At 39.6% G+C, this 26,637-nt stretch overlaps 3 protein-coding genes across 4 annotated transcripts; 1 reads left to right on the top strand and 2 right to left on the bottom strand.

The window, feature by feature from the left end:
* Window positions 1-40: 40 nt before the first annotated feature.
* cmtm4 (CKLF-like MARVEL transmembrane domain containing 4) lies at window positions 41-17,038 on the top strand. The gene is made up of 4 exons (XM_071488733.1): window positions 41-1,014; window positions 7,304-7,480; window positions 12,640-12,738; window positions 13,401-17,038. The coding sequence occupies exons 1-4, from the start codon at window positions 829-831 to the stop codon at window positions 13,563-13,565; spliced, it is 627 nt and encodes a 208-aa protein (XP_071344834.1). The 5' UTR covers window positions 41-828; the 3' UTR covers window positions 13,566-17,038.
* Window positions 16,141-24,014, bottom strand: cmtm3 (CKLF-like MARVEL transmembrane domain containing 3). Its single transcript, XM_071488734.1, has 5 exons — window positions 23,675-24,014; window positions 19,575-19,730; window positions 19,340-19,435; window positions 19,074-19,191; window positions 16,141-18,347 (listed from the first exon to the last, which is right to left on the bottom strand). Exons 1-5 carry the CDS (start codon window positions 23,789-23,791, stop codon window positions 18,319-18,321), a joined length of 516 nt encoding a protein of 171 aa, XP_071344835.1. The 5' UTR covers window positions 23,792-24,014; the 3' UTR covers window positions 16,141-18,318.
* Window positions 24,015-24,110: 96 nt separating this feature from the next.
* On the bottom strand, window positions 24,111-26,268 carry LOC139627711 (proteolipid protein 2). 2 transcript variants are annotated; one of them, XM_071488736.1, is made up of 5 exons: window positions 26,203-26,268; window positions 25,729-25,808; window positions 25,119-25,274; window positions 24,913-25,008; window positions 24,111-24,384 (listed from the first exon to the last, which is right to left on the bottom strand). In XM_071488736.1, exons 2-5 carry the CDS (start codon window positions 25,786-25,788, stop codon window positions 24,274-24,276), a joined length of 423 nt encoding a protein of 140 aa, XP_071344837.1. In that variant the 5' UTR covers window positions 25,789-25,808; window positions 26,203-26,268; the 3' UTR covers window positions 24,111-24,273. The 2 variants fall into 2 exon arrangements, with proteins under 2 accessions (XP_071344837.1, XP_071344836.1); XM_071488735.1 differs by lacking the exon at window positions 26,203-26,268 and having other exon boundaries at window positions 25,729-25,878.
* Between the last annotated feature and the right edge of the window lie 369 nt (window positions 26,269-26,637).

Below are 26,637 nucleotides of genomic sequence, written 5' to 3'. Positions count from 1 at the left end.
CTCTGGAGAATAGAGACGTAATTTCAGCAGGCATTGTTAGACATAACTCGTAGTCTGCAGAAGCACGTCGACGATGAGATTGGACCTGTTTTAGAGAAAAGAGGAGTCAGAAAACAAGAAGAATGCAGCGGAGTTAGGTGCTGTCGGCGTGGTTCCGGCTGGACTCGTTTTTGCAGGCTCTTTGGGGGATACTTAAAACGGGCGCAGAGCCTACACAAGAATGTGCAGTTTTCAGAGGGGCGGAGACAAGCCAGCCCCGCATCCACAGCGAGCGCACGCAGCCTCCCCGTAGGCTGCCGTGGGGGCTAGTCTAACCAAGTTTACAACAGGGAAAGCTGTCGTCCCCTCTCTGCTCTTCTGGGGGCCACAATGGATGGATGTTTTTCGGTGGCAGAGACGAGTCACGCAGCCCAGTAGGCATTTTTTTTTTTTTTTTTTTTTTTTTTGGGTGCCGCTGAACTAACCAGAACCGTCCATGGCAAAGTGACACAGGGACTCGAACAAGTGACCCGCCTAACATAGTTGCTGTTTGAGAGAGACGCAACACTGTAACCGGGGGGCGACGCCGCAGGCTCGCATTAAACGGCCACCAGCCGGATTTTCCTGAGCTGAACGTCAAATTGCTCCCACCGTGTCCCCCGTGGGGAGGCTAGAAGTGGACTGTCTGGTTTGTTTTCTCCATCCACTTCCAGCCTGCATGGAACAAAGTGTGCTTTCTGTCACATAACCTGCGCTGCGAGGTAGATTCGGGCGGTCTGTCGAGCGTGGGTTTGGGCTGCATGTCGTAACATTTCAAGCCAGCAGACCAGCTTCTCCCGAAAAATCATCATGAGGACCACCGAGGAGACGGAGGGCTTTGACGGCGAGGCCTCCAACACTTCCATGATCTCCGGGGCCAGCAGTCCGTATCAACCCACTACGGAGCCCGTTCATGCAAGGAACGTTTTGGGGGGGATAAGGTGCGACGTGGAGTACCTGAAATCACACTTTGGGATTTTAAAGGTGGTCGAAGTGGTGAGTTTGAGCCTGGCCGTACACTACTGTCATGTTGAGAGACGTACAGCATCATAAAAGTGAGTAAAACAAACCGTGACGCACCATTTGTGTGTAACATCCATTAAACAGGCACCAACACGGACAAAATAACAAGTATACGCGCTATTCTTATTATAAGCTCCGACTTAACAGTGTTGAAATTACTGTACTGTATTTTGCGTATTAATACCTTATGTATTACTTCTGTCCCTGAAGTGGTTGACAGAAATTCAAACAGGAATGGCCATACAGGTGGTTTACCTTTAGCTACAATCTAATAGTGGTCAGTCAGGTTTCATGCTAACAGTATCCCTACCTCATGACGTATGAAAGTCTATATGGGCCAGGGTGCTTCAGACCACAGATGTAAATACAGCCTCCCAAACTGTATTCTCAGTATACTTTTATTTTGAAGGATGCACACTGGCTCCATTCCATTTGTAAAATTTAGTGTTGTCCCAAACAACGTCTTTATAGTGATCTTCCAGGTATTCTCTGTCTCTTGTGCTAGTATTTCTTAGGGGACTTGATGATTTATGTTTGCAAGTATGTAGAAAGTTGCCTCTCCAATGTATGACTGCTTTCTGCTGTTCCACTGCCGCTCTCAAAGTCCTTCAATATGTTTAGCAACTGTTAGTCTACTCAGCAGTGCACCTGGTAATACCTGTGTATTTGATTACGTGTTCCATTACTCTGAGAAAAAAAAGAAATTACTATAACAATTTCCTTGTCGGGATGTTGTGGTCACATTTTCACTGTTATTTCAAATCAATACACCTAAACCAGATGTCTGAACTGAGTGAAGAGGCAACAACTCCCAGCGCTCTGACGATTCACCAGCAGAGGAAATATCTATCAAACCACAGCCATTTCTCTTCTTCTGGTGCCAAGAATCTCAGACACAGGCCTGCTCACTCATACACATGAAGTAGTGTGTCCACAACAGCAAAAGACATGGAGTTGAGGAAACTAGCAATTACCTCTGACAACATTTGTGGATACCACAAGCAAACTAAAAGTCCAAACTGATGGAAGATAAGACTGCATAGTTCTGGCTTCTCTGCTTTATTTTTAAAATGCTTGCTTGACTCTCAAAAAAAAAAAAAAAAGAAAGAAAAAGTTGTGTTTAAAAAGTATTTACATCTTGTGGGTGGCTGAGTGTACCCGTGGTCTGAGAGAAGAGCACAGTCAGCCTGTGCTGTAGCACACACCTGTGATGTTTACCTCTGTAAACTCCCCACAAACGTGGGGAGTTAAGATAGGAAGCCATCTGTCACTGGCGTGGGAGAAGTTTGGAGCATGCAATAACAAGAGGATTTATATTCACAGTCTTCATTTTATTCATAGCAAATGCTAGAATATTGTCTTTGACTTGGCAACACAAAAGTAATCTTATTTCTGTATTTATGTAACATTCCTTGAGCTGCAGAACAAGTTGAAGAACTTATATTCCTATTAGTCATGTGTTCAATAAATTCTGGGGCCTGGCTTCATGGCAGTGTGACAGCTCATACATTTCACAACATTTACTACCCTTGCCCACATGTGCAGAAAATAGTAAATGACACCAATATTGCAAAGGCACTGTTGCAAATGGCGTGTAAATGCTGCAAAAAAGCACATTATAACACAGATAGTAAAAACCATACAAATATTGCCAGTATACTTTGAAAAACAGAAATGAACAAAACAAGTGCAAACCCATTTCTGCACCTCAAAGTTCCTAAATATATATAGGTATACATAGATATATGCAGCAAATACAAGTGTGTAAGTGTGTATTATCTTAGCTCCTCTTACCAATCCTCTATCTACACTTTCTGTTTACTTGAATAGTTTGTTTAACGTTGATACTGACTTTCCAGTTGGAGCTGGTTGTAACTCTTTCACCGACAAGGACAGGACTAATGAAAGTCGTTCAAGTTTACATCAGGATCTTAGAGGAAGCCTACAAGGCGCGCTGCCAAACTTTAATAGTTTCACTGGCTCGCCGTTTTACAGCTCTGTCCGATAATCGTTTGCCTCTATGCCAGCAGAGGTTTTCAGGATGACCTTTTAGAATATAAAGATGACAATGCAAAACTTGACCGCTAATTTTGTTTGTTTGTGTTTCCGCTTAATCTGTAAACACACCTATGCCAAGGAGCTGCTGTGCCTGTTATTTATATCACTGTGTTAGCAGAGAGTTGTCCTATGGCTGTCGGGGCAGTAGATGTGTGTTCTTAGTAGGTCTCTACAGAAATCAGTCATATGGAGTTAGCATCAATGGACTAGCACAGTACAATACATGCTGCATTGTACCACATTCTTCTGAAAAGATCCAAACACCTATTGGTACCCACGGATGAAAAAGGAAATCTGCTGTATGAACAAGCTAAGTCTAGGGCATTTGTGATAGCGTCAGTTTTGCGAATTGTCACTCAAAAGTTAATGTGCTTTAATTCCTCACCTACCACATCTTTCCATTCTTCTTATGACTCTACCAAGGAAACGTTTACAATATTGCCTGCACACCCAGGCTTTGTTTGCACTTAGGTAGTATTCACAAACCACTCTGCACTCACCCCTGTTTACTGAGAAAGGCGTTGTTTTCCTCTGCAGAGATCAGGGTGCAATGTGCTAATAGACCTTCGTAGTCGTTTCACACTAGAGCACTAAAATGCATTTGCACAGGCTTTTAAAGAGCCAGTCAACTTGTCAGTCCTTGGATGAATGGATACTCAGGCTGCTGTTGACCCTGTACTGATCACACACAACCCCCAGGATGTAACCTGACCGAGGTGTGTCCATCCCAACAGCAGGTTTGTCTTTGTCTCTTTGCTGTCACTGGGTCATCAAAGTCCAACTGATATTCACCCCATGCTCCTCTACGCTGACAGGAATTTGATACCTTGTAGGGCCTGACAGTACATCAATCAAACTCTGTGTTTCCCAACAAGAATTATACCTTTGTGGTGAACAACAGTGCACTCATTGTTGGTGTGTGAACACATGCTTCTCTTTTTTTTGTATTATTCTAACTTTATGGTAAGGTTTTTTTTTCCTCTATGAATGTTGTGTAATGAAGTTACCAGGTGCTCCCAAATGTCAGCGAGTACTTCCTACTCTGAGAGAGACACCATATGCTCCATTCTCTTTTGGTTGAAACATTACTTATTCAGAGCTTGTAGGGAGACAAGAGCGTTGTGCATACATGTGTTGTTTCCATGTCCTCCTGGGTGAAATATAACTTGCATTCCGGCTACATTTTCCATCATATAGATGACCGTGGGCTGCTGCGGGAGCACATTCAACATCAAGTCTCACACCACTAGCAGGGCAGCATATAATCTTCCATAGTCTGTGCAGTGAGGGCTCTTTTCTCCTCCATTAATTTTCTGTCCACAACAGATGGTGTATAAGAAGGGGATCTGAGTCCAAGAGACTAATAATGTGCATAATCTCACGGATAAGGGTGTGCATGCACGTGGGAGAGAAAAGAGAAAGAATTGATGGGCTTTATGCACGCACGATGAGCACATTGTGTGGAGGTTAAGGTCTACATAAAATCATTACTTACAAGATTATCCAGTATGGTGCTTTGTGATCCCCCGCCTCCTCCCCTGTGGCTGCCTGACACCTGCTACACAGGGACTTGGGGAAAGCAATATGCTTTCTTCAAGAGACATGACATCATCCATTAGCCCAAGCAGCCCTCCATTCCTGTTTGGGTGTAACCGTTTTGGTTGCGTTACAGTCACAGATGGACTGCTATCCAGCTACATGCTCTAATGAGGCTACAACAGCTGCACAAAACGAAAGTTTTGTCTTAATGATGCTCAGCCCAGTGGATTTGTTTTCCTCTTGTCTTTGCTTTTGTGTGTCAACGGTAATGTGACAGCTATCTATTATTGTGTTAATGCATTACTGTATGTGGACAAAGTGTTTCCTGTAAGTCATGTCTCAGCCAAAGACAAAGAGTCTGCCACAAACAGGACAGTTCTGCACTGGCACTTTTCTTGTCAGAGACAGTACACCCAGCTCATTAAACTGGATAAACAGGGTTGGCTGATGAGCTGCTGAGAGCTAGGGGGAAGGAGGAAGGGTGTTTTGCAAATGAGTTTGGGTTTGTTCTCATATGCATTTGTTTTTAGCAGTGTCAGACAATGAGATGCAACTAGCTGGGCTGGATTCAATTTTGATTCACATCAACTGAAAATCCATATCAGGTTTCACAAACAATCCCAGCGATTTAAAAGTCTTAACCAGCCACTTTGGAATCAGATGAGCTCTGTAATAAAAACAAGGTTCAGAGTTTTAGATACAACTGATTGTTAGAGGCTTAAAGACTGTTCTTCATGAGAAAGGTAATGTATCTTATCTCCAGAAAAGGCTTTGCTGCACAATTTGGGAAATTCATCTACTTGCTAAACAAGTTGGCGCAGAGCATAGTTTTAGTTCATGGCCTTGTCAGTTTTCCCCTCCTGTTCTGTGTTATCTGACCATTTTGTTCATATAATTTTCAGTTGATCTTCCCCCTTTTCCGGGTCAATTACCCTGAAGAATGTAACAGCCATGCGGTCATCTCACTAATGTTCCTCCTTCCCTCACTGCTTACCAGTATTTTCTGTCCACATCCCTAAACACAACACCTGGGCAATACCCTTGACTTTTTTTTGCCTGGTGACTTACAGGAAGCAGATTTCAATGGTTTAACATTGTGGATCTTAAGGACCACTTAGCTTGAGTGTAAAGTGCGCTCATCCAAGGTCATCCTGGACTCTCTGCAGCCAGGGTTTGTTATTTATCCAAATGTCATATGTGAAAATAAAACAACCCCAAATTCCTCTTTGAGACTAAAGCAAAAACTTACCACTGAGCCACCTCTGTGCAATCCACATGCTCCTCTGCTAATGACTTGATGAAAAAAAAACCTATTATCTGAGAGCAAATCATTACAACCTTACTGCAACCTTGTATCTAAGCAGCCTGGATCACTGAGGCATTCAGTGTCTTTCTGATAGAGAAGCTGCTAATAAAGAAGCAATTGAGTCATCAGTTTATAGAAGAAATCTTTGACTACTGGAGCTTATTGGAATCTTTACATTGCCTTTGACTGTATTCAGTCGTTTCTGTAAACTGTAACAAATACATATGTTTGTTTTTTTACTCACATTCTCCATGGTTTGAGAAGAATCATGTGTCAACCAAATATTTTACTCAGTCTTTCCCGCTCAGGCTGTGATTACATGCCATTTGTTGTTCTTGTGTCTGTTGTGTTGGCTTCCAAATCAGTCTCGAGACATCAGATTTACTTTGCATGAAATTATACTAACAGAAATTTCTTGCAACTTCCAGAAACCTTTTGCAAATGAAGGACAAAGAAAAGGGGGGAAAAAAAACTTTGCATTTATCTCATCATTCAAATTTTGCAGTTTGCATGAGCAGTTGTAAATCCCATGCAATCAAACAAGTGTGTGGAGGAGAGGGAAACACAGAAAATACAAAGGGCATGGCTCTTAGATGACGGTCAGAGGAAAAAACCTAGTGAAATTGGGCAGTGTGATGTTGTTGCCATATGGAAAACCTCAAAACTTTGCCATGGACTTTTTTTTCTTACAGTTTAACTTCCAATCATTCCTGAACTCAAACCCATTATGCAGTGTATTATATCAGTGTTTAATGCAAAATATCAAATGATCCCAGCACTGGTAGACCAAGCAGATCTGGTCTTAACTGGTTCTGAATTCAGCTGTTTCAGGACGGTAATATGTCGCAGCGGCTCATGGTTCTGTTATGTCTCTGGGTTTTGGACAGCTCTGAGCCTGATCGGTAATCTGTGTGTGGTTTTGTCGGGGTCTAGATGGCAGAAGAACACCTAAATAGCAGAATTCTTCCCATACCGTGGTTTGTTGATGGATGTTGGCTGGAGGCAGGCATCATCACAGACCGCCAGGAGTGGGGCTTATGGCCTCTGCTCTATTCATAGGACAATCACTTCATCATCTGGAAAGTTTGGAATTGCAACACTAACAAACACTCACATAAAGTTACAGAAATGGCTTGACCTACACTACCCTTTATGCTTAGGAACAGTATAACCAGTAAGCATTCATTTTTGAACTTTTATATTATGCGTTTGTTATAACCGATACTAAAAATACTTTCTCACACCAGGTGTTGATTCATGTAATGTTTTTCTGGCATAACTTAACTTTGCAACTCAATAAGCCCTTCATTTTCTTCCACTTAACTCTTACCTCTCCTGTCGTTTCCCCTCTCACTTCAGGTCCTATCACTCATTGGATTCATCTGCATAGAAACGATCATGATGTGTTCTCCTTGTGGAGGGGTCTACTTCTTTGAGTTTGTCAGCTGCAGTGCCTTCGTGGTGACAGGAGTCCTCCTCCTCATCTTCAGTCTCAACCTGCACACCAAGGTGCCCCACGTCAACTGGAGCCTCACGGTACGTACAGGGAGACATGACGCGTCATAGGGCCAGACTCATGAGATATTTGACTCAGTTAGCTTGAAATGTTGACATATAAGAGTATTTAGTATCAGGGTAAAGTTTAGCGCACACTAATTGTACATTATAATGGCAAAACTGATACTACAGTGAGTGTGAAACTGAGAGCATACAGTTTCAGTATTACCACCATGATATGCATCGTCAGCTCTAAGCAAATGAGCTGGTGGGTGTTCCAGTTGCCTTCCAGTATTTGCCTACATACACACACTGGTGTGTTCGGAGCTGTAGCCAAGTATCTTTTACAGAGAAGAGTGAAAAAAAAACGTCTTTAACTGTAATTCCAGGGGCCACACAGCTTACAGCACATATCGTAGTAAAGCAGTGGATGTTAAACCAGATGTCCACATCCAACCATAGCTATCAGATTGCTTTATGGTATCCTTGGTACAGTATTCCACCTCAAACATGAAGAGAGGGTGTGTCTTTGGCTTCCACTTTTGGCAGAATGAGACCAAATGAAAAGCTTTTTACAGTCTCGGAGAGGCCAGAGCTCATTTAAGAGTGCTGATCTAGGAACTTTTACCAGATACCTGTGACCACCACAGTCCATATGATCTAAAATCCTCCTGTTCATTCTTCTCTGATACGTTCTGTTACTTTTCTCCTGAGGCTCACTGGCCTTTCTCATGTTAGCTCTGACTAGTTAATTATTTTTCCACTCAGGTGATTAATAGTTATAGAAATATGTAATTAATGTGGAACAAAGAAGTTAGACTCTAGTTGACTGTGGTTTGGCGCCTAGGTATTGCTGGAAATAATGTTATACACCAATATTTGAAATCTTTCATATTTTGTGAAAAAGAGCATATATTTGGAAAACAACAAATTCTAGGTTAGAAACAAAAACCTTCTGCTGTTCATGTTTGATTAGTAAAGTGTAGCAAGACTTAGAGTAAGTGTTGCCTTGCATATTTCACAGTCTCTGCCCTGATTCTAAACCGTAGTAGGTAACAAGCAATACTTGGTTGCACGCCACAGTGTAGGCTCTACCCCACGCTGTTTATGTCTATCAAGTTCAAAGCTGCTCTAGTCAAATTGGCCCCTTGGGAATTTCACCATGAGTAAGCATTTCTGAGTGTAAACCAACGTAACCCTTTAGCTGCCTTCTTCCAACTCCAAACTGTGGGCTGACACTGACATTACTCCGTTATCGAGCGAGCTGTTTTGTAATGCGATAAAAGCGTCTCAGAAGGAAGGCTGTGATTGTACAGTTATGTGCTACATGTTCCCATCTCCTCCAATTCATTCTCTGTGATGACTTTGGCAGAGCAGAGAGGGAAACACAGGTCCTGACCCCACTCCCCACCACTTCCACAATGAGATGAATGCAGTCTTGGGACCTTGTTCTAAAGCCATCTGACTTTCAGTAATTAAGTTGAACTTTAGTTTGCATGAATGAGCTTGTTTTGCACAACAGTGAGACAGATGAAGGCAAGACCACCCGTTTCATTGTTTTCCTAATTCTCACAGCCAAATAACTGTCGGCCATGCTTAGGGTTTCTGGGCAGAAATGGGGCAACCCTAAGGACACACACACACACACACACACACAGGGAAGAAAATTTCCAGCCTAAAGGGGAGGGCGAGGGGCAGAGGGATGTTAGTGTCGTTATTCTCTATTTTAAAAGGACAGCAGCAGTCTGAATACTGCCTAATAAATTCTAGTTGTTTTGTCCTGGCAACAGACAGTATCTCATCAGAGTTAATGCATGAATAAATTGGGTACTTCAGAGGGTAGATTGACGGTGGTTACTGATGAGACCTGTCACAGCCTTACACAGTTGGTGTGTAATGCAAAGGTACTGTCTGTCTATCTGTCTATGTCACAAAAATAACTGAATTGCATATCTACTGAAGTTGTAAGAAGTTGGCATTTGTATCAGTCATGTAACAGGTCAGTGGGGTAACTGCTCATATTTAAAGAATGTATTTGTATTTGTTTACATTCCTACTACCCACATATACCAGTGTCAAACATCTGTTTAGGACCATTATGTATACTAATGTTAATATCAGTAAACTAATGGATAATATTGCAAGCAAAGGATTAAGATTTGTCATGGGTTTCAACAGAATTTACCCCAAGAACTCCCAGTTTCAATATCTTGTATATATGTAGACTATGTATGCATCCGTATGTTAATCCATCCTTGTTTCTCAGCTTGCATTTTATTCTGCTGGAACTGACCTACATCTCTTTGCCGAATCCACACACACAGCTGAGGGTTGTGGTTATTATTAGCTATAGTCATTAATCTATCATCAGTTCAGACCAGAAACCGCTTTACTCATCTTGTATTTACTTTATCTACAAGTGGAATCCAATAAAAGCTTTCTGGGTTTTGACAGCTGAAACTTGCCACCCAAGTAGACAAAAGACATGAAACACTTGCCTACTATCTTTATTTGTCTTTCAAAAAGAATCAGGAATAGAGGTAAAAACCAAATAGGCCCTTTATTCTTGCAGGAAGCTTTCAGGCCCTGGGTGATGTGATGCAACTGTCAAGAGCACAGACTTTATAATTAGTGTTCTGCTGCATCCTCCAGGGTTTCCATAGATGTAGTCCGATGAGTATTTCTAGCTTCTATCTGGGGAGCACAACAGACATATAGCACCACATATAAGAACATGGAACATTATGTGTTTATGCACAACTAACAGGCACTGCAGAACAGGCATCCCCATTTTGTGCACAACCCAGAAATATAAACCCAAACCAAATGTTTCTGCTCATGAACCCCTCTGATTCCAGTCTTGATCCTTGTCTTATCCTTGTCAGAAAGACTACATTAGTCCAAGTCATACAGAACCATATCCACACGCAGAGGCACTGCTTTTTTTTTGCTTTTGTTAGAAAATGAGCAAATGTTGTACTTTTTTGGGATCTTAAAATGATTTATATAGATAGGCTTTGTGCTTTCAAACAATGTAAAGTTTGACTGATGATTCAACTGGGTGCCATCCCAGATTGTGTGGCTGGTTGTTATGGGGCCGAATAGAGTGTTATTAAATGTATTTATAATGGTCAAGAATTAACTTTGAAACTCATCTAATTCATCTATTTTAAAGCATACTGCTTTGTTCAGGCCTCTGAAACTCAGCAAAGAGAGAAAGAAGATTGTAAAACAATGATATGAGCCAATAATAAGCCAGAGAGCCAGTGGTTTGGTCCAGTCTGTGCTTGTGTTATTTAAGGTTTTACAGAGTGCTTGCCTGGTTAAAACGTGGAATGTGGGAGAGAGTAAAGCAAAGAGGCTGAGGGACAGCGGCGTGTGAATATACAGTGTTCCCTGTTTAACCAGTTGGGCAAGATAGATGAATGTGTGTGCAATGTCAGCACTGGTTGCAGTGTGTGTGTATGAGATGTATGTTGAGTGTGTGTGAGTGTTTGGATGGGGTTATGATTTCATTTGAAGGTTAAGATTATAACACTGGTATACATTAACCATACCAGTTAGCATGTGGTGTTACGGTTCGATATTCATATGTTACTGATTAAACCATGGGACCAGTGACACATTATCACAGTGGTTTATGCCCTGCTGAGTTTTCTGCTTCATCTATTGCGTGTGTGTTTGTGTGTGTGTGTGTCTCAGTATTTGTGACATGGCCATTGTATGAGCCCTGTGTGTCATATGAGAGAGCACGTCTGCCATGATTACAGTCACGAGGGCTGTGCCCCAGTCATGCTGAGCACTTTAATATTAACCCTTTCCTAACGGTCTGAACCTCTGAGAGTAAACATCAAAGGGCAGTATCTCTTTCACTCTGTGTCTCATGTGTAAAAAGGTGGGGCATAGAGTGAGTTAAGTGTGCTTTTATTTTCTAATAAATGACAATTTTGATTAGTTAATTTATAAATGATTTTATGGTTACTTTTATACTTTAAATGATGTGCTTTGGGGTAACAAACATCAGCTTTTCCTCTCTGCTTGTGGGTTGAAAATGAAAATGTAAAATGCAGGAGGCAACTGTCAGAGCATTGTTCCTTTTTAGTGCCTTAAACTTAGTGTTACATTTAGCCTATGAATAGATATTTTGAGTATATTATCATTGAATTCATGAATTAATGAATAATATAGTAGAGTTGGGCAACGAACCATCAAAACTGACACTGAGAACCTGTCACAGACTTAATCTTGCTCATGTTGGTTAAGCTGGTTAATACTTTCCCCATTCATGAACTGTCCCCTTAAAAAATACTACGTTGTGTTTACTTATGTACCTCCACCCCGCCCAACTAACATTAGACTGCATTCACTCAAAGCAAAGCTGGTGACATGGATGAAAATAGAGTTTTGTAGAAAAACATGATTATACTCCTCAAAGCGAGATATCGGATTAAATTACATTTAAATTTTTAATCGATTTAACTCAATTTGATTGAAACTGTTATTTTAACAAAATAGTTTTTATTTATTTCAGTTCAATATATTTGATTGATTTAATATATTTTAATTGATTTAATTAATATACATTTAATTGAGGAAGTCTCATTTAATTTTGTTTAATTTAAAATTAATTCATTTGATTTGATATAGTTGAATTAATTTAACTTAATTTAATTGAGTGCATTTAATTTAATTACTTTTACTCATCTTTAACTAAATTAACTTCACACATTTTAATTGAATTGAATCATCTAATACATATATATTTTTAATAAATTTATTTAAATTTAATAGATTTAATTTTAATTGAGTAAATGTAGCATATATATTTAATTATTTGGATTTAATCTAATTTCACATAATTAATTTAACTCAATTTAATTCATTTAACTCAGTAAATTTTATCTAAAAATTGGATACACTTTAAACCTTTATTAAATTCCTGTGGCGAGTATATATACACATATATATATATATATATATATATATATATATATATATATATACATATATATGAACGTGGACCGACATGGATATACTGCAACTTGACTGGCTGGCAGTGGCACACAACGGCGAGGTGGTAATTCTACTTAGTTTCAGCTGCTCACCTCATGAAATACTTGGTAGTTAGTCCTGAAAAAATACTATTGATGCACATCTGTCGTCTAAAGTCATTGTTGTATGTGTGTGTCTTCACCTAGGACCTGGTTAACACTGCTGCCAGCACCTTCTTTTTCTTCCTGTCATCTCTCGTGCTGGCCTTCATTAACCACAAAACTGGAGCAGAAATAGCAGCAGTGGTGAGTAGTCAAAACCAACCTACCTGTTTTTTGTTTTTTTTGTTTGTTTGTTTGTTTGTTTGTTTTAGGTATACTGGTGCAAACAAAGCAGACATCTGTAAACCTCTCCTTATGTTAGTAATGTAGTGACATCCTATCAAGGCATACCATAAAAGATGCATGCATATACTGTATGTTGGTGCATTTGAGGAATGTCAGCTAAGACCTCAGCAAAAGTTCAACTTTTTTTGCATATGTCTGAACAAGCAGAGGTGACCGAGGAACTGTTCCTGGTTTTATTTTGAACTGACCAAATCACTGAATTATCTGACCACTGTTGCTCCCTGTTAGCTTCAGTTGCTCAGATTTGTAACTGACTCACACAAATAAACCTGAATGCACATTTTTAACACTAGACAATTAGTGTATGTATTTTTTAGTATGATGAAACCATGTATCACTATGTGTCTAATTATGCACTCTAAAACATGTAAGTTAGGTCTGCTATAATACGTCTGTGCAGATTTTCACATGATTCTGATTAAATCCACAGCCTAAATCAAGTTTGCGCTGATACATTTGCAGGGAAATGTTTCTGAAACTTTATGTGCAGCATTTAATTTTTGATTTCCCATTCAAATTTAAACATTGTTATTCTGCTTCCTGTTTCTCCTTGTATGCAGATCTTTGGGTTCCTGGTTACAGGTGTGTATGGAATAAATACCTTCCTGGCGGTACGGAGGTGGCGCCTTGGCAATGGGTGTCAGGGGGCGCCTCAGACCAGCGAGTATATGCGAGCACGCACAGCATCTCGTGGAGAAATGGAGGCACGACCTGAGCTTGCATGAGTGCTGCCAGACAGACAGAAAGACTAAGGGAAAGCCACACTGCTGGCAGCTGACTGGGATGGACACTACTCTTCCCTCAGTACAGTAATTCGTTTAAGTCTTGGGCAGAACACCATCTCAAGCTCACCACACCCTTCTGACTTCTCATCACAACACTTGTGCTGTGCTCTCTGTATGCTCAGCTGCTGAATAAATCTTTTATTTCATAGCCACGGATGACCTCTGTGACTTTGTTTATCAGGCATCCTGGCTGCGGTTACACATAAAGAATTGAAGGAATTGCAGGTAATCTCTGAATCCCTCTTTCCACACACATATCTTTCTAAAACAGTGTGAAGGATGAGTTCCACGAAGAGCCAAGAAAGGCTGACTTCACTCCAACTGTGCATCAGCTCCTGTTCTGACGAACGTGTTGACTTTTTAGAAAGTTTTGTGTTTCACTGTGAATGAAGTCCAGTAAAAGTAGGTCAGCTTTTGTACAGTTCATTTGTGTCATGCGTCTGTCTGTGAAGTCTGTGGGAATACATATGATCATGGATCCAGGAAGCCACTGTACCAGAAACATACAGTAACCTGCAGCACAACAGAAGCACCATGACTTTACTGACCTTTCATAGATACTGACATCAGCCTTTTGCCTTTACCTGTGAGCAAGGCTGACATTGGATATTTTAATCTGAAGATTACACATGCTAACGTAAGAGTTTGTTTCTCCTTTGTCTTGACTAACTTTGCAAATGCCTTTTACCATGTCACCTTTAGCCACTATTAAGATGTTTGCGATCAGCAATTACATAGCAAAGTGTCATTAACTGCAGTAAAGACAGGCAGTACAACAAAAGGTCAAAATATCTGATATGAGTGACAAAAGATTTATTTCTTTGCAACACAAACGCATTTAATGGGTTTAGCACAATCATGAGACCAAAGTAAAAATTCATAAGGCTTCATTCCATGTATTTTATCCCAGGTTGTGTGTAAGCTATACAAAAAAATATCCTCACTAGCATTCCAAAACTTTTAATTTGAGGCCTGTGTTAGGTCAACACTGTGAGCCAAAAGTAGGTTACATCAGGCGATGATGAGGTAATTGGTATCTTGTTATTTTTGCACATATCAAAGGCTTCAGGTAACTGAAATGTTGATCGTACCACAGTAAGATTACACTTAGAAACAAACATAAGTAAAGATCAATGCCCTTAGCCTAAACACTCTATCTCAGGTATTGACACACTCCTTCATTCATTGATTATTAAAAAACATTTGAAATGAAATCACAGGGTGCCTCAACCTGAACACTGTATTTCCTAATGCCTTGCTGATTATTAGACCTGATTGGACTGTCATGGAGAATAGAATTAACTGATAGTTTAAATGAAAATTCATTGAAAATATGTTAAGTGAAGGCTGAGACAGTGGGATGGAAATAAGGTACATTTAGCATTATTGTCAAAACATCCACTCTGTATTTAGTTAGATGAAATGTCTGTGTACAGTATATTATCACACACTTCATTTATGATGAAATCTCTCAAGTCATTCCACATTGCAGGTGTTATAAAGCTCATACACAGAGTGCAAAACAGACGTGGCCAGTGTACTTGACAGGCAAACAAGAGGCTTAATCTCAAAAATCACACCATGTTTGCTTTTTAGGATGAAGGAAGAAATGTCTATTTAATGTTTTGGCATCTTACATCGCACTGATGTATTGAATCACCATTACAATGACACATGTTTGTGTTTTCTTTGTTGTTTGAGACCACTTTGTGTATATCAGGCTTGGGTGTGTTTGTGCATGGTCTAAATTGACTCTATGGCTCCATCTCCTGGTCTTCATCCAGAATGTATTCATTGTGACTTCAGTGTAGTTACACCCAGGTAACTACAGTATTGTGAGTGTAAGGGATGGACCAGAAGTGTATTTGGCTGTGGGTTAAAATGAAAAAGAAAAATGGTATGGCTTCTTAAATAGCCTCAGAAGTTTTCACACTATACAGTATGTTTGATTAATCAGGCTTTTCTCATGTTTTTAAATAACTTATATTATGTTCTACTGCTATTTCTATTGGTTTGGTGACTGAAGTAATTGTATGAAAAGACAATCACATTTGTATTTATGTCTGTCTCTTACATTGATGGAATTGTTTTTGAGTGATATTATAACAGTCTTCACTTGAACATTTGTACAGCAACAAAATCAAGTGCATTATGTTATTTGATAATATAAACTGACCATTTTTTTTTTCAAAAGCTCTCAAGCTGCAGCTTTCTCTATGTACAACATTATGCTACAGTATGTTATGAAGAATTTGTATTTATGAAAAAGAAAAGAACAGTTTTCCACTGTGGTTTCCAGATTGTGATATGAATAGTGTACAAGATGAGTCAGACTGAATGAAAGTACAGGTGAGATGCTCTTCTGTTCCCTGTTAATTCTGTGTGCTTTGATAATGACAACAAGCTCTGTCTTGTATAGCATGGAGCCGTACTTGGTATTTTTGTATTTAAAACATTCTCAATAGGCTTCACATCAGTTTATAGTGACAATTTAAATAAAGTGATTTGGACATTATTGAAAACAACTCAGGTTTTTATTCAGACATTTTTTGCATAAAAGACAAAAGGGCAAAACAGTAAAAAAACAAACTTTATATTTCATCTACAATAGTTCAGCAAGGGACCCTGTTCAGAAAATGACACTGTTGTTTATATATAAGTTGAGCTTTGTTGCTGCCCAGTGAAAACCATATGAAGTAAAGGGTTTATGGGTGAAATTTGTCCAACTTAGGAAAAATAAACCATTTAAAACCCAGTTTGAATGAAGTTTACATGCTATTTTTATTGGCTTTCAGAAAGTTATTGTTTTGGACATTCATGCACAGTGAAGATATTGCATCAGTCAGAGCTAGTTCTTTTGTATCTTTTGCTTTGCCAATGTGTCCACATAGCTCTCACCCAGCATAGATCACAGAACTTTTTCTCTATTTTAGTCTCAGACTTTTGCATATTTCTGCCAGGGCACCATTCAAACAGAATGTTCACATAAATCAAGTCTTTTAACTATCTCAATTATCAAAACTCCCCCATAAAAGACACAGTGGTGAAAAATTAGTAGATGTAATTTCAGCTTTATACTTTGTTAACTATCAATATGCAAATTGCTCACATCAGTTGAAATCCCACATGGAAATCAGAGGCCACTGACGCCAATTTTCATTGATCTATTTACCGTTCACAGTGCTGTTGTAACACTCATGTAGTACAGTGTTTTCCATAAACAGTCACTGTGGCGCTCTAGTGCGACTAATTTCTCAGTAGTGGCAGTGGAACAACTGAATCAAACATACATGCAGAAACTGCCAAAAAAAAAAAAAAAAAAAAAAAAAGCAAATGCTTGACCAAAACAAGAAAGTATGCTTTTCAAAAACACGATTCACATGTGATATTTAGCATTCAACAAACTAATACTACATCAAGTGGCTTTAATGCACTGTTATTCACACACAAACAAACAAACAATAGGTTTGAAAACACGTCATTATTGCTTACCTTCAAAATAAACTTTTTAGGGTATAGCAACAATTCAATGACCCAGTAAAGGTTGTGACACAATACAGTTTGCCACAGGAACTTTGTCAACCCAAAAGTCAAAAGGGATATGAGCAAACATTATCCTTAAATTATAGAGATATTTATAATTATAGAGTCAGTTGAAAGAGGTTGTAACCAGCCAACCTGCAACCAATCTGTTCTTCTACAGATTGTACATGTTTGGTTTTTTTATGGGAATACTGCAATTGTATAAATGCTGCTTACACCCTACGTACACTCAGTTGGCAGTTTATTGGGTACAGTAGCTAAAACTAATGCAGTCTTATACAACAGTCCTGCAATAAACCCTGCCTGCATGAAGGTTATAATGTTCACTTTTGTTGATATAAATGGTCTGGGAAAAATAATGAAAATACATGTCCTAGTTTTAGGTAGGTGCAGCTAATAAACTACCAACTGAATCTAGGCCTCCTGTCTTATTTGGCTCATCTATTTATTTTGCTGCAAAACAACATCATTATTAGTACTCCTAAATATTCATTCACCAAGGATGTTAATTTAGTGTTGTAGTTTAATATGTCTGTAGGGTCACAGTACATGCCCAAAAGTCAATATTAGTCATCAGATTTAGACAAACAGCTTTTCAGAATTCAGTATAATGACACCAAACAATTTCACAGCTTTATGATCATTTAAGTATCAGGTTGATAATTGCATTTACATTTTCCCCCAAATCATCTAAGACAGTGGATATAGGTTTGGGCATAAAAAACAGCTTTTTTTTTTTTTTTTTGCATTGTTTCTAAAACTACTTGTAATAACATCATGTCAACATATTTGGCACATCAGTTTGACAGGACTTGTTTCCTGTATGCTTTGTTTTGATGAATGTGTGAAATGAATTTCCATCCCTAGACACTCAGCAGAAGAAACATTCAAAGAGGATAACTGGTTCTTCCTCTTTAAACATGTTTGACCCTACGAGACTCTACAGAGTCCCTCAACTACCAATAAAGGCAAGTAATTCAAAAACAGTGTGACCTAGATGTGACTCCTATTGTGCACAGTGTTAATGTAACCGTGTGACATGATAAAACACTTGCGGATCAAATGTCAGCTCAGCAGCGGCCATTTCTACCGCAAAGGTTTACTTTGAATCAGCAAACGTATCCGCTGGTGAAGATCCCTCCCCCCAGTCTCAGTCTGAATCAGAGTCTGAAAACTCATCTAGAAAACAAAAGTGATAAAACACATCTGGTATCAGAATGAGTGGTAGCTCTCCATATGTTCTTTCTGTGGACATTTTATATATTATATACAAAAAGAGGACATGGTGGATTATACTAACTGAGATTGAGTTATGATATTGAAGAAAACACTTATGGGTTCTATTTTCATGAAACCACACAAATGCAAACTTTGACACAATGAACTTTGCTGTTGAAAGGCTTGGTTCATATATATCACAAGAAGTGTATTCACTGCCTCCTAGTGGTATTACACAGTTATGTTTGGGAGGCAACAGTGCAGATAAAAATTCCAAAATATAGAATTTTCTCATATGAGCAATTTCATTTTAAAATATGAAACAAATCAAACTGTGCTACCTACTTTCTAATCACATCGTACACATATTAAGTTGTGTATAGCCATATATCTTTCTACGAACATATTAAAGTGCATATATCCAATACAAATATTTGTGTTGAATATATGGGTGTGCATAGAATATTCAAACATCATAAATACTGAAATATCACACATACAAAACAATTTCTGCTACATACAGTATTAGCAAATTTAACTTTTAACATATGAAAAACAGATACTGGATCAAACTATTTGCCAATATATAAACACTATATATATATATATATATATATATATATATATATCTCCATATTTAATATCTATCTTCTTTGTCATGTACCAGATTTTCATATGGGGCATTACCTTGCTGTCTTGATGGCTCATCATTGGACTCCCCTCCTTGCTTTAGGAAATTAGCCAGCTCATTGAAAATGAAGTAAAAATCTAAAGCGAAAACGATGGTGGCTATGAACCCAAACACCTGTGAAAAGAAAGACATTTGATATTTATGGAAAAACTTCCAGTCAAATAAGAGGTGAGCACAGGTTGGACAAAGGTCAAGTGTGTTGCATGTACTAAGAGATACACAAATTATAGCAGTGTAGGCAACAGTGAGAAGTCAAATTTACCCCAGCAGCCTTAGAGGAGCCGTCCACATATCTGGACACTGCAATTATGGAGATGATGAAAAAGATAATGGAGGCGGTCACACATCTCATGAAATCCTTTGAGAGAAAAGAGAGAAACGCCATCACTCAGAGGAAAAATCTAACTTTTTCTTCTTTTAGCACCGGAAGATTTTCATATACAACAGCATGTATAGCCACCGCAAAGTTTTACATTTTATTTGAAAATTGCTCTCACCATAAGAGGCCAGAGGAAGCCTTTAAACCTCTCATTGAATTTGGTGGAGTAAGCGAACAACAAGAAGAGAGCAGCCAGGAACTCCAGCAGTGGGACTGTCACAAAGGCTGCTGCTGTGGATGCCGCAAAACACACAAACGATACAAAGGAAAGAGCCTACGAAGAAAATGAAACACAGAGAGAGAAATAATTGGAACTTGCACTGAGTGTTTAGATCGGTGGAAAGTTCAAGACAAAACTCAAACTAAAAAGAAGAATCTGCATTTCCATTTGTGATTAGAGATAACTAAGAGACACTGAATAAGACACTTATATTGATTGCTGTTCTTTTGAATTTCTGTATGTATTAATTTATTTCAAAGTAAGATGCTTGAAGCTAAAGGCAAATTAAAAATTGAATCTTCTCCCTTTAAAATCGTACATACAAGATGTTACACTACCCCAAAGCTGTAAGGCAGAGTGAATTACAGCCTCAGGCCCACTTCCTGTGAGGAGATACAGCTGTTAAAAGACAATGTTTATTCACACAGGCTTATACACTGTTCAACCCAATCCAATCATTCTCTCTCTCACACACAAACACACTTGTGCAAACACCCGCAAACACAAAGCTGTAATAATGAAAGATGTTTAAATGTGCTTTGTGCGTGCTTTTAATTACAACGCGCGTAAAGTGATCCCGCCTTGGGTTTAAAGCCTAACAGTAGAAGGGATGGACACACCATATTAGTGCAAAAGAAAGCAAGTCCAGGCACTGTAATCTCAGACAGGCCCGGCCATCTTGTCTTTGTCTCAGTCAGTCATCCCACGCCGGCCTTAGGGCAGGAACTCCCCCTGACTGAACCCAAACTGCTGCATCTGCTGTGCTTTAAAAAAATCCTCTGTCTGTGCATTTTCATGTACATGATCTCACAAGAAAAAAACATCTCATCAGTCAAGAAAATGATTATTTTTTTTATGTTGCTTAATGGGACACTCCACAGTAGCAAAGTACAAGAAATATGAACTACGCTAGGCAAAAATAATGATGATTATTTTCATTACTGATTACTTCCGTTACATTTTTTAAACTAACTCGGTAAATTTAATCAACTACTAAATGAACATACTGATAAAAAATAGCAAAAATAGAGCCCAGTTTGACATCTGCACTTGCCTTGTTTTGTCAAGCCAACAGCCCAAAGGCCAGAAGTCCTCTATTTAAAATGACATAAAACCGAGAAAAGCATCAAATTTTCACATATGAGAGGCAGGGACCAGAGAATGTTTGGCATTTTTGCTTGATAATTGATTTATACAATTAACCCTCAGACTAACTATCCAGGTTGTAGCTGTCATTTATAAACTGAAAGACACAAAGACACACTGTATTTTGGAGCAGGCTCAGGTGGAGGAGAGCATGTTATTGCCCTTAGGAAGTATGTGATGAGTCAAATGAGCAGGTATTAAAGTTGTGAAACTCGCTGTGAGTGCATATGAGGGCTTTTAAACGCAGAAACATCCTAATTCCTGCGGCCAGAAACGCACTGAGCTGAGAAATCTGACCATCCTTAGTTTTTCAGATTATGCCACCTAGGGAGGAGAAGGCATGCTTTGCACACATTTACCCTACCATGTGCCCTTTATTAACGGCTTGTTTGCTCTTTGAAAATATTTCACAGGCTAAAAAAAAAAAAAAAAAAAAAATCTGCTTTTTGAGATTTCACATTCCTTATCAGACCTGTTGCTGGCTGAGACTGAGAATCCTAATGAGAAGTACATACTGAGCTGATACACTGTGTGTAATAATGCATGCTCAGCAGGATATGTGTCTGACTAATACTCCCAAGAATAGAATAGAATAGAATCTTTGAAAGCTTCACATCTAACAGTTGAGCTCAGTGACTGTGGGCTGATCTAACACTGCCTGTAAGCTTTGAGTTGTACCAAAAAGACAATTCAACTGTGATACTTTACTCCAACCACAATAACATAGTCTCACAGTGCTCATGGCACAATGCAGTAAATCCAAGGAATATACAGTAATTAAATGAATAATAATATGGTTAAATCTAGTGTACACTCAAATCTACAACCACACGAAAAGGGGATTTTTGCCCTTGCTCAAATAAAACAGAGATGAATGGAAATTTGGTTGTGATGCTCATAGAAATGAAAAATGACCCTTTTAATATTCAGACTCTTAATAGCCACAGACATCACTGTCAACAGTTTTCAAAGGGACTATTTACTCTATAAAAGTAGCTCCGGTCAAAGTTGGCAATGGGCAGATATATACAGTATGCTGTAAGAGGACAGAGCTTTGTCAGCCATCAAATATTTAAACCATGTTATCATTCAGTAGCAACCCCCTTAATATCTGGTTGTTTTAGACCATTGTGGGCAATGCTGCAAATTAGTAATCTGGACTGCATTACAGCAGTATTGGATTATTTAATTTCATTTTTGCCTCCATGTGATAGAATGCATTTATCTGAGAGGTAGCCTGTTGCATATGTCCAAGATTGGGCAAAAGCAATTCAGTTTTTTTATCTTTAAAAAGAAGAGAGCAATTACTGTGTCACACTATATATCAATATCGTGACATGATAAGAGAGATCTGTGGATGACACTGAGTTACATGGCACTGTTTCTGTTACTGTTCAACACATTTTTTTGAGTACTGAAAGCACAAATGACATTCCATTCACCTCAATTGTCCTTGGGTCAGAAATCTCAGGGATAGATGTGTCCAAACCAGGAAGAAATTAACCCAAACTATCTGCAAAGCTCGATACCACCAGAGGTAAGCGAGCCCTTTAAACAGTGAACACAAAGTGAGCTGAAGCATACAAGACACAAATCATGATATACTGAATCCTGGTCTATTTCACACTCACACAAATTTGATAAACAGAGGTGGTAAGGCACGTGTAGCCTACTAACACAGCTTGTCTTGCTGTCACTTTAGCTAGTAGATCATGACCTCAATAACAGCTTGGTGCATTTAAAACTGTGTCATTTGCCATGTGAAATAGCAGCTCTACTCTTTCCCTTGAAGCTTACGTTTCCAAGAAGTGCAATAGTTTCCTATCATTTTATTTCAGGAGAGCCAAAAACCCTGCAGAATATATCACAAATGTCTGGAAGCTTTGAGTCTCGTACTCCTCCTGCACAAGTTTAAACCATGTGTGAAATCTCACACCCGTACATATCGCAGGAAACTGTCGTGCTTTTCGACTGTCGGCTGAGGCCATCAGATTTTCAGATGGGCTACAGATGGATTTCAGCCAAGGGGTGAGGATCACAGTCTACACTGTAAAGAAGCAGTGAAGAGGCTGTATTGAATGAAGACCGTGCTCAGGACCGCTCAACAGGATGAGGGATGTGACTGTGGGGACGATGGCTGCTCTCTCACAGCCCAACATGAGCTGAATGTCACATGACACAAATGTGAGGTCTCATGCAGCAGCCTTCTTAGCACAGTCTCTGCAAGAAGACCCTTCCTTCAAGTGAGACACATGATGCTGGTCATCCCCCCCCCCCCCCCCCCCCCCCGTCCCCGTCCCCTCCCCCTTAAACCCATCACCCACACAATCTTTCAGTTCCTGGTTTGTTGAAATCCATTTGGACAGTCATTCAAAAAGTTAATACTTGAACATTTGCTGGTTGAATTGATTGTGCACCGTTATTTAGCCTGATCACTGACAGCGCGGATGATTAAACAATGAAGAGGCTGGTTAGAGAAGTCTCCGTGTGTGTGTGTGTGTGTGTGTGTGTGTGTGTGTCTGTGTCCATAATCTAGTATAAATGTTTATTCCAAGTTTAAGGCGTTTACCTCATGTTGCTATAAAATCTTTCTGCTCCTCCCTTTACTAATGGCACCCTTGTGACAGAATCTAACTGACCTATATTCAAAATGACAGTTCAGCAGTCTGTGGAAGTTATTTCTGAATGTGCACAGCAGCAAGGCATTGCTGGAGCTGCCGTAACCAGTGGAAAACAGCAAATATAATCTAGCCCAAAAGGCAGCGCGCCTCCACTTTTATGCGCACAGGCGAAACAATAGCATAGTAAGAGCTTCATTCGTTCCCGAGGAGATTCCTCTGGTCATTTCTTACCACTTCAGCAATAAGCAGCATTCCTTTCCTTGACGAGGCGAACTCTTTGCTCGGAAGAACAGAGAGCAGGACATTCTGACGCGGCCGATTCGAGGACGGAGCCTCGATGTCTCCCATCGTTGAAAAAGATATTGACTCTCCTCAAAACTTCAGACAGTCCGAACTAACTGAACGGCTTCAAGGCCAAAACAGCCAGAGAATATGTGGAGGCGTGAGGCTTCGCGGAGGTGGAAACGGAAACAATGACAGCGCGGAAACGCAGCGCGATCTCCCAAAAAGCGCAACATCTGCTTTCTCCAGATGTGAAATGCGATGCCCCCAGCTGCACATGCAGCACAAGCGCTCAAAGTGGAAATAGCCAACTCATGAGGTCACAGGGCAAAGAAGAATCTTTATTGACACTTGCTGTTTATTTATGTGATTTTTTAAAAACAACAACAACAACAACAACAACAACAACAACTGTAAATATATTTCCAATAAGCTTTACAAAAAGTTCATTTATTCAGACTTCACAGCTCATCAGTGGCTGGGGGGGTTGGGTTTGTTAATAGGCTACTCACATTGCATACTGTATTAATTTACTGTTATTGATTGATTCATTCGTTGTCTTGACTCTGGGCTTCACTTCTTGGCCTGTTGAATGTGATGTTCTTGAAAAGTGTGTAGCTGTCCATACAGAGCAGAACAACTGCCATGAGACCAACGATCTGCAAATAGAGAGCAGAGGTCAAAAGAAATGCATTAGTCCTTCACACCACACTGCAACACATCTGAGGGCCAGTGTATGTGTATGTGTATGTGTATGTGTATGTGTATGTGTATGTGTACAGCCTATTGCTCACACTGGAGACTCAACTTGCCTTTGGGGACAATGAGCAAGCAAATCTTAGAGATGAGGCTTGGTTTGAGGTTGAAGTAAGTTTGGGTTTTGGTTACAGTCATAGTTAGGGCAAGTTGAGGTTAGGGTTAGGGTAAGGGTAAGTCTCCAGGAAATGAACTGAAGTCAGTGTCATGTCGACTGGAGGGGTGAAAACAAAGAGAAGGGGGGCCTCTAAATCTTCAAGAGAACTAACATGTTATTGGGCTACAGCACAGCACATTTACACAACAATGTTTGGATATTTAATTGTATTTAGGCTACAGGGTATTGAGGAAAACTAAAAGCCATTTGAACCTAAAGGGAATTCTCTAGGGAGACAGTGACTACAGACTAAAAACTTAAATACTTTTCTCACCCCTCCAACCAGTGTCCCTGTGACAGTGTATGTAGCCAAAGCCATCACACTCAGGACAATAAAGTAGACTGCTGCAAAGACTGAATTGAAAAGGTCCTGCAGAGAAGAAAAGATAAGAACTTCAAAATGCAACATGTGCAGCAGTTTTTTTCTCATCTCACAAATATTTATGATGTTAATGTTAATATTATTACAACAACACCCACAACGAGAGGCCAAAAGAAGAAAGTCAGCCTCTTGTTGAGTTTGAGCAGGTACAGCAACAGCAGCAATGTAGTGATCAGGAACTCCAGCACTGTGGCTGCAATGTACTTTGATCTGGATCCTACAGCGAAACACACAAAGGCTACAAACAGAGTCACCTAAAGCAGATAAAGAGACACAATACCCAGAAAACTTGTTATTGCAATAACAGACAACATGAATTCAAAACCTTCTATATTATTGAACTGGGATACGATGACTTGAGGTCCACAGCATTCATTGCTGTTCTTTACTCGACACATTGCAGTTCATGTAGAGAAAGAGGAAGTTGTGATCAGCTGAGTGAATTACTGTGAGTTTCCACATCTCTTTTCTTTATTTTATAAAAACATCTGATCCAGATTCTTCCTTAGCCTCCACCGTGCTCTTGGGATATTAGGGTGAGGCACTGCCAGCAAAAAAATAATTCTTAGTAACATTGTTAACACAACAAATCTGTGACTCTTCTTTGTTATTGCCTCACCTACTTCTTCCTCTGTGCACAGGACATGACCAACACATGTGCAGCAAAGTGGAAAATGTTCAAAGTCATGACGATGTGCAATATCTTACCATCTCTGCTGCTTTCAGGATCCCTCTCCTGGATTTGAGAAAAGCTGTGTCCACGTCCATGGATGTTACTTTACTGTGATCTGCAGACATAATGGTGTAATTTCATTTGCAAAACAGAGCTCACTCTGTTTCCTGAAAGATACTATTTCATTTGAGCTGTACAGGAAATGACTGTTAGTAAGAATAGTTGGATGTTGTCACAGCAGCGCATACGCAACACTTCTACTGAAAAAGCTGAACAAGACATTCATGAATCAGTATGTGCTCTAATTACAGTGCATCCGGAAAGTATTCACAGTGTTTCACTTTGTCCACATTTTGTTATGTTACAGGCTTATTCCAAAATGGATTAAATTCATTTTTTACCTCAAAAGTCTACACACAATACCCCATAATGACAAAGTGAAAAAAGTTTGCTTGAAAGTTTTGCAAATATATTAAAAATAAAAAACAAAAAACATCACATGTACGTGCCTCCTGTTTCCACTGATCATCCTTCAGATGTTTCTACACCTTGATTGAAGTCCACCTGTGGTAAATTCAGTTGATTGGACATGATTTGGAAAGGCACACACCTGTCTATATAAGTAAGGTCCCATAGTTGACAGTGAAGGCCAGAGCACAAACCAAGCCATGACGTCCAAGGAATTGTATGTAGATCTCCGAGACAGGATTGTATCGAGGCACAGATCTGGGGAAGGGTACAGAAAAATTTCTTCAGCATTGAAGGTCCCAGTGAGCACAGTGGCCTCCGTCATCTGTAAACGGAAGAAGTTTGGAGCCACTAGGACTCTTCCTAGAGCTGGCCGCCGGGTCAATCTGAGCGATCGGGGCAGAAGAGCCCTAGTCAGGGAGGTGACCAAGAACCCGATGGTCACTCTGACAGTGCTCCAGTGTTGCTCTGTGGAG

The sequence above is a fragment of the Trachinotus anak genome, unplaced genomic scaffold, assembly GCF_046630095.1.
Source record: "Trachinotus anak isolate AG129_WGS33_773 ecotype Australia unplaced genomic scaffold, CSIRO_AGI_Tana_v1 ptg000011l, whole genome shotgun sequence".
Taxonomy (NCBI): domain Eukaryota; kingdom Metazoa; phylum Chordata; class Actinopteri; order Carangiformes; family Carangidae; genus Trachinotus; species Trachinotus anak.
The sequence above is the reverse complement of the archived record's forward strand: the minus strand, read 5'-3'. Positions and strand labels throughout refer to the sequence as shown.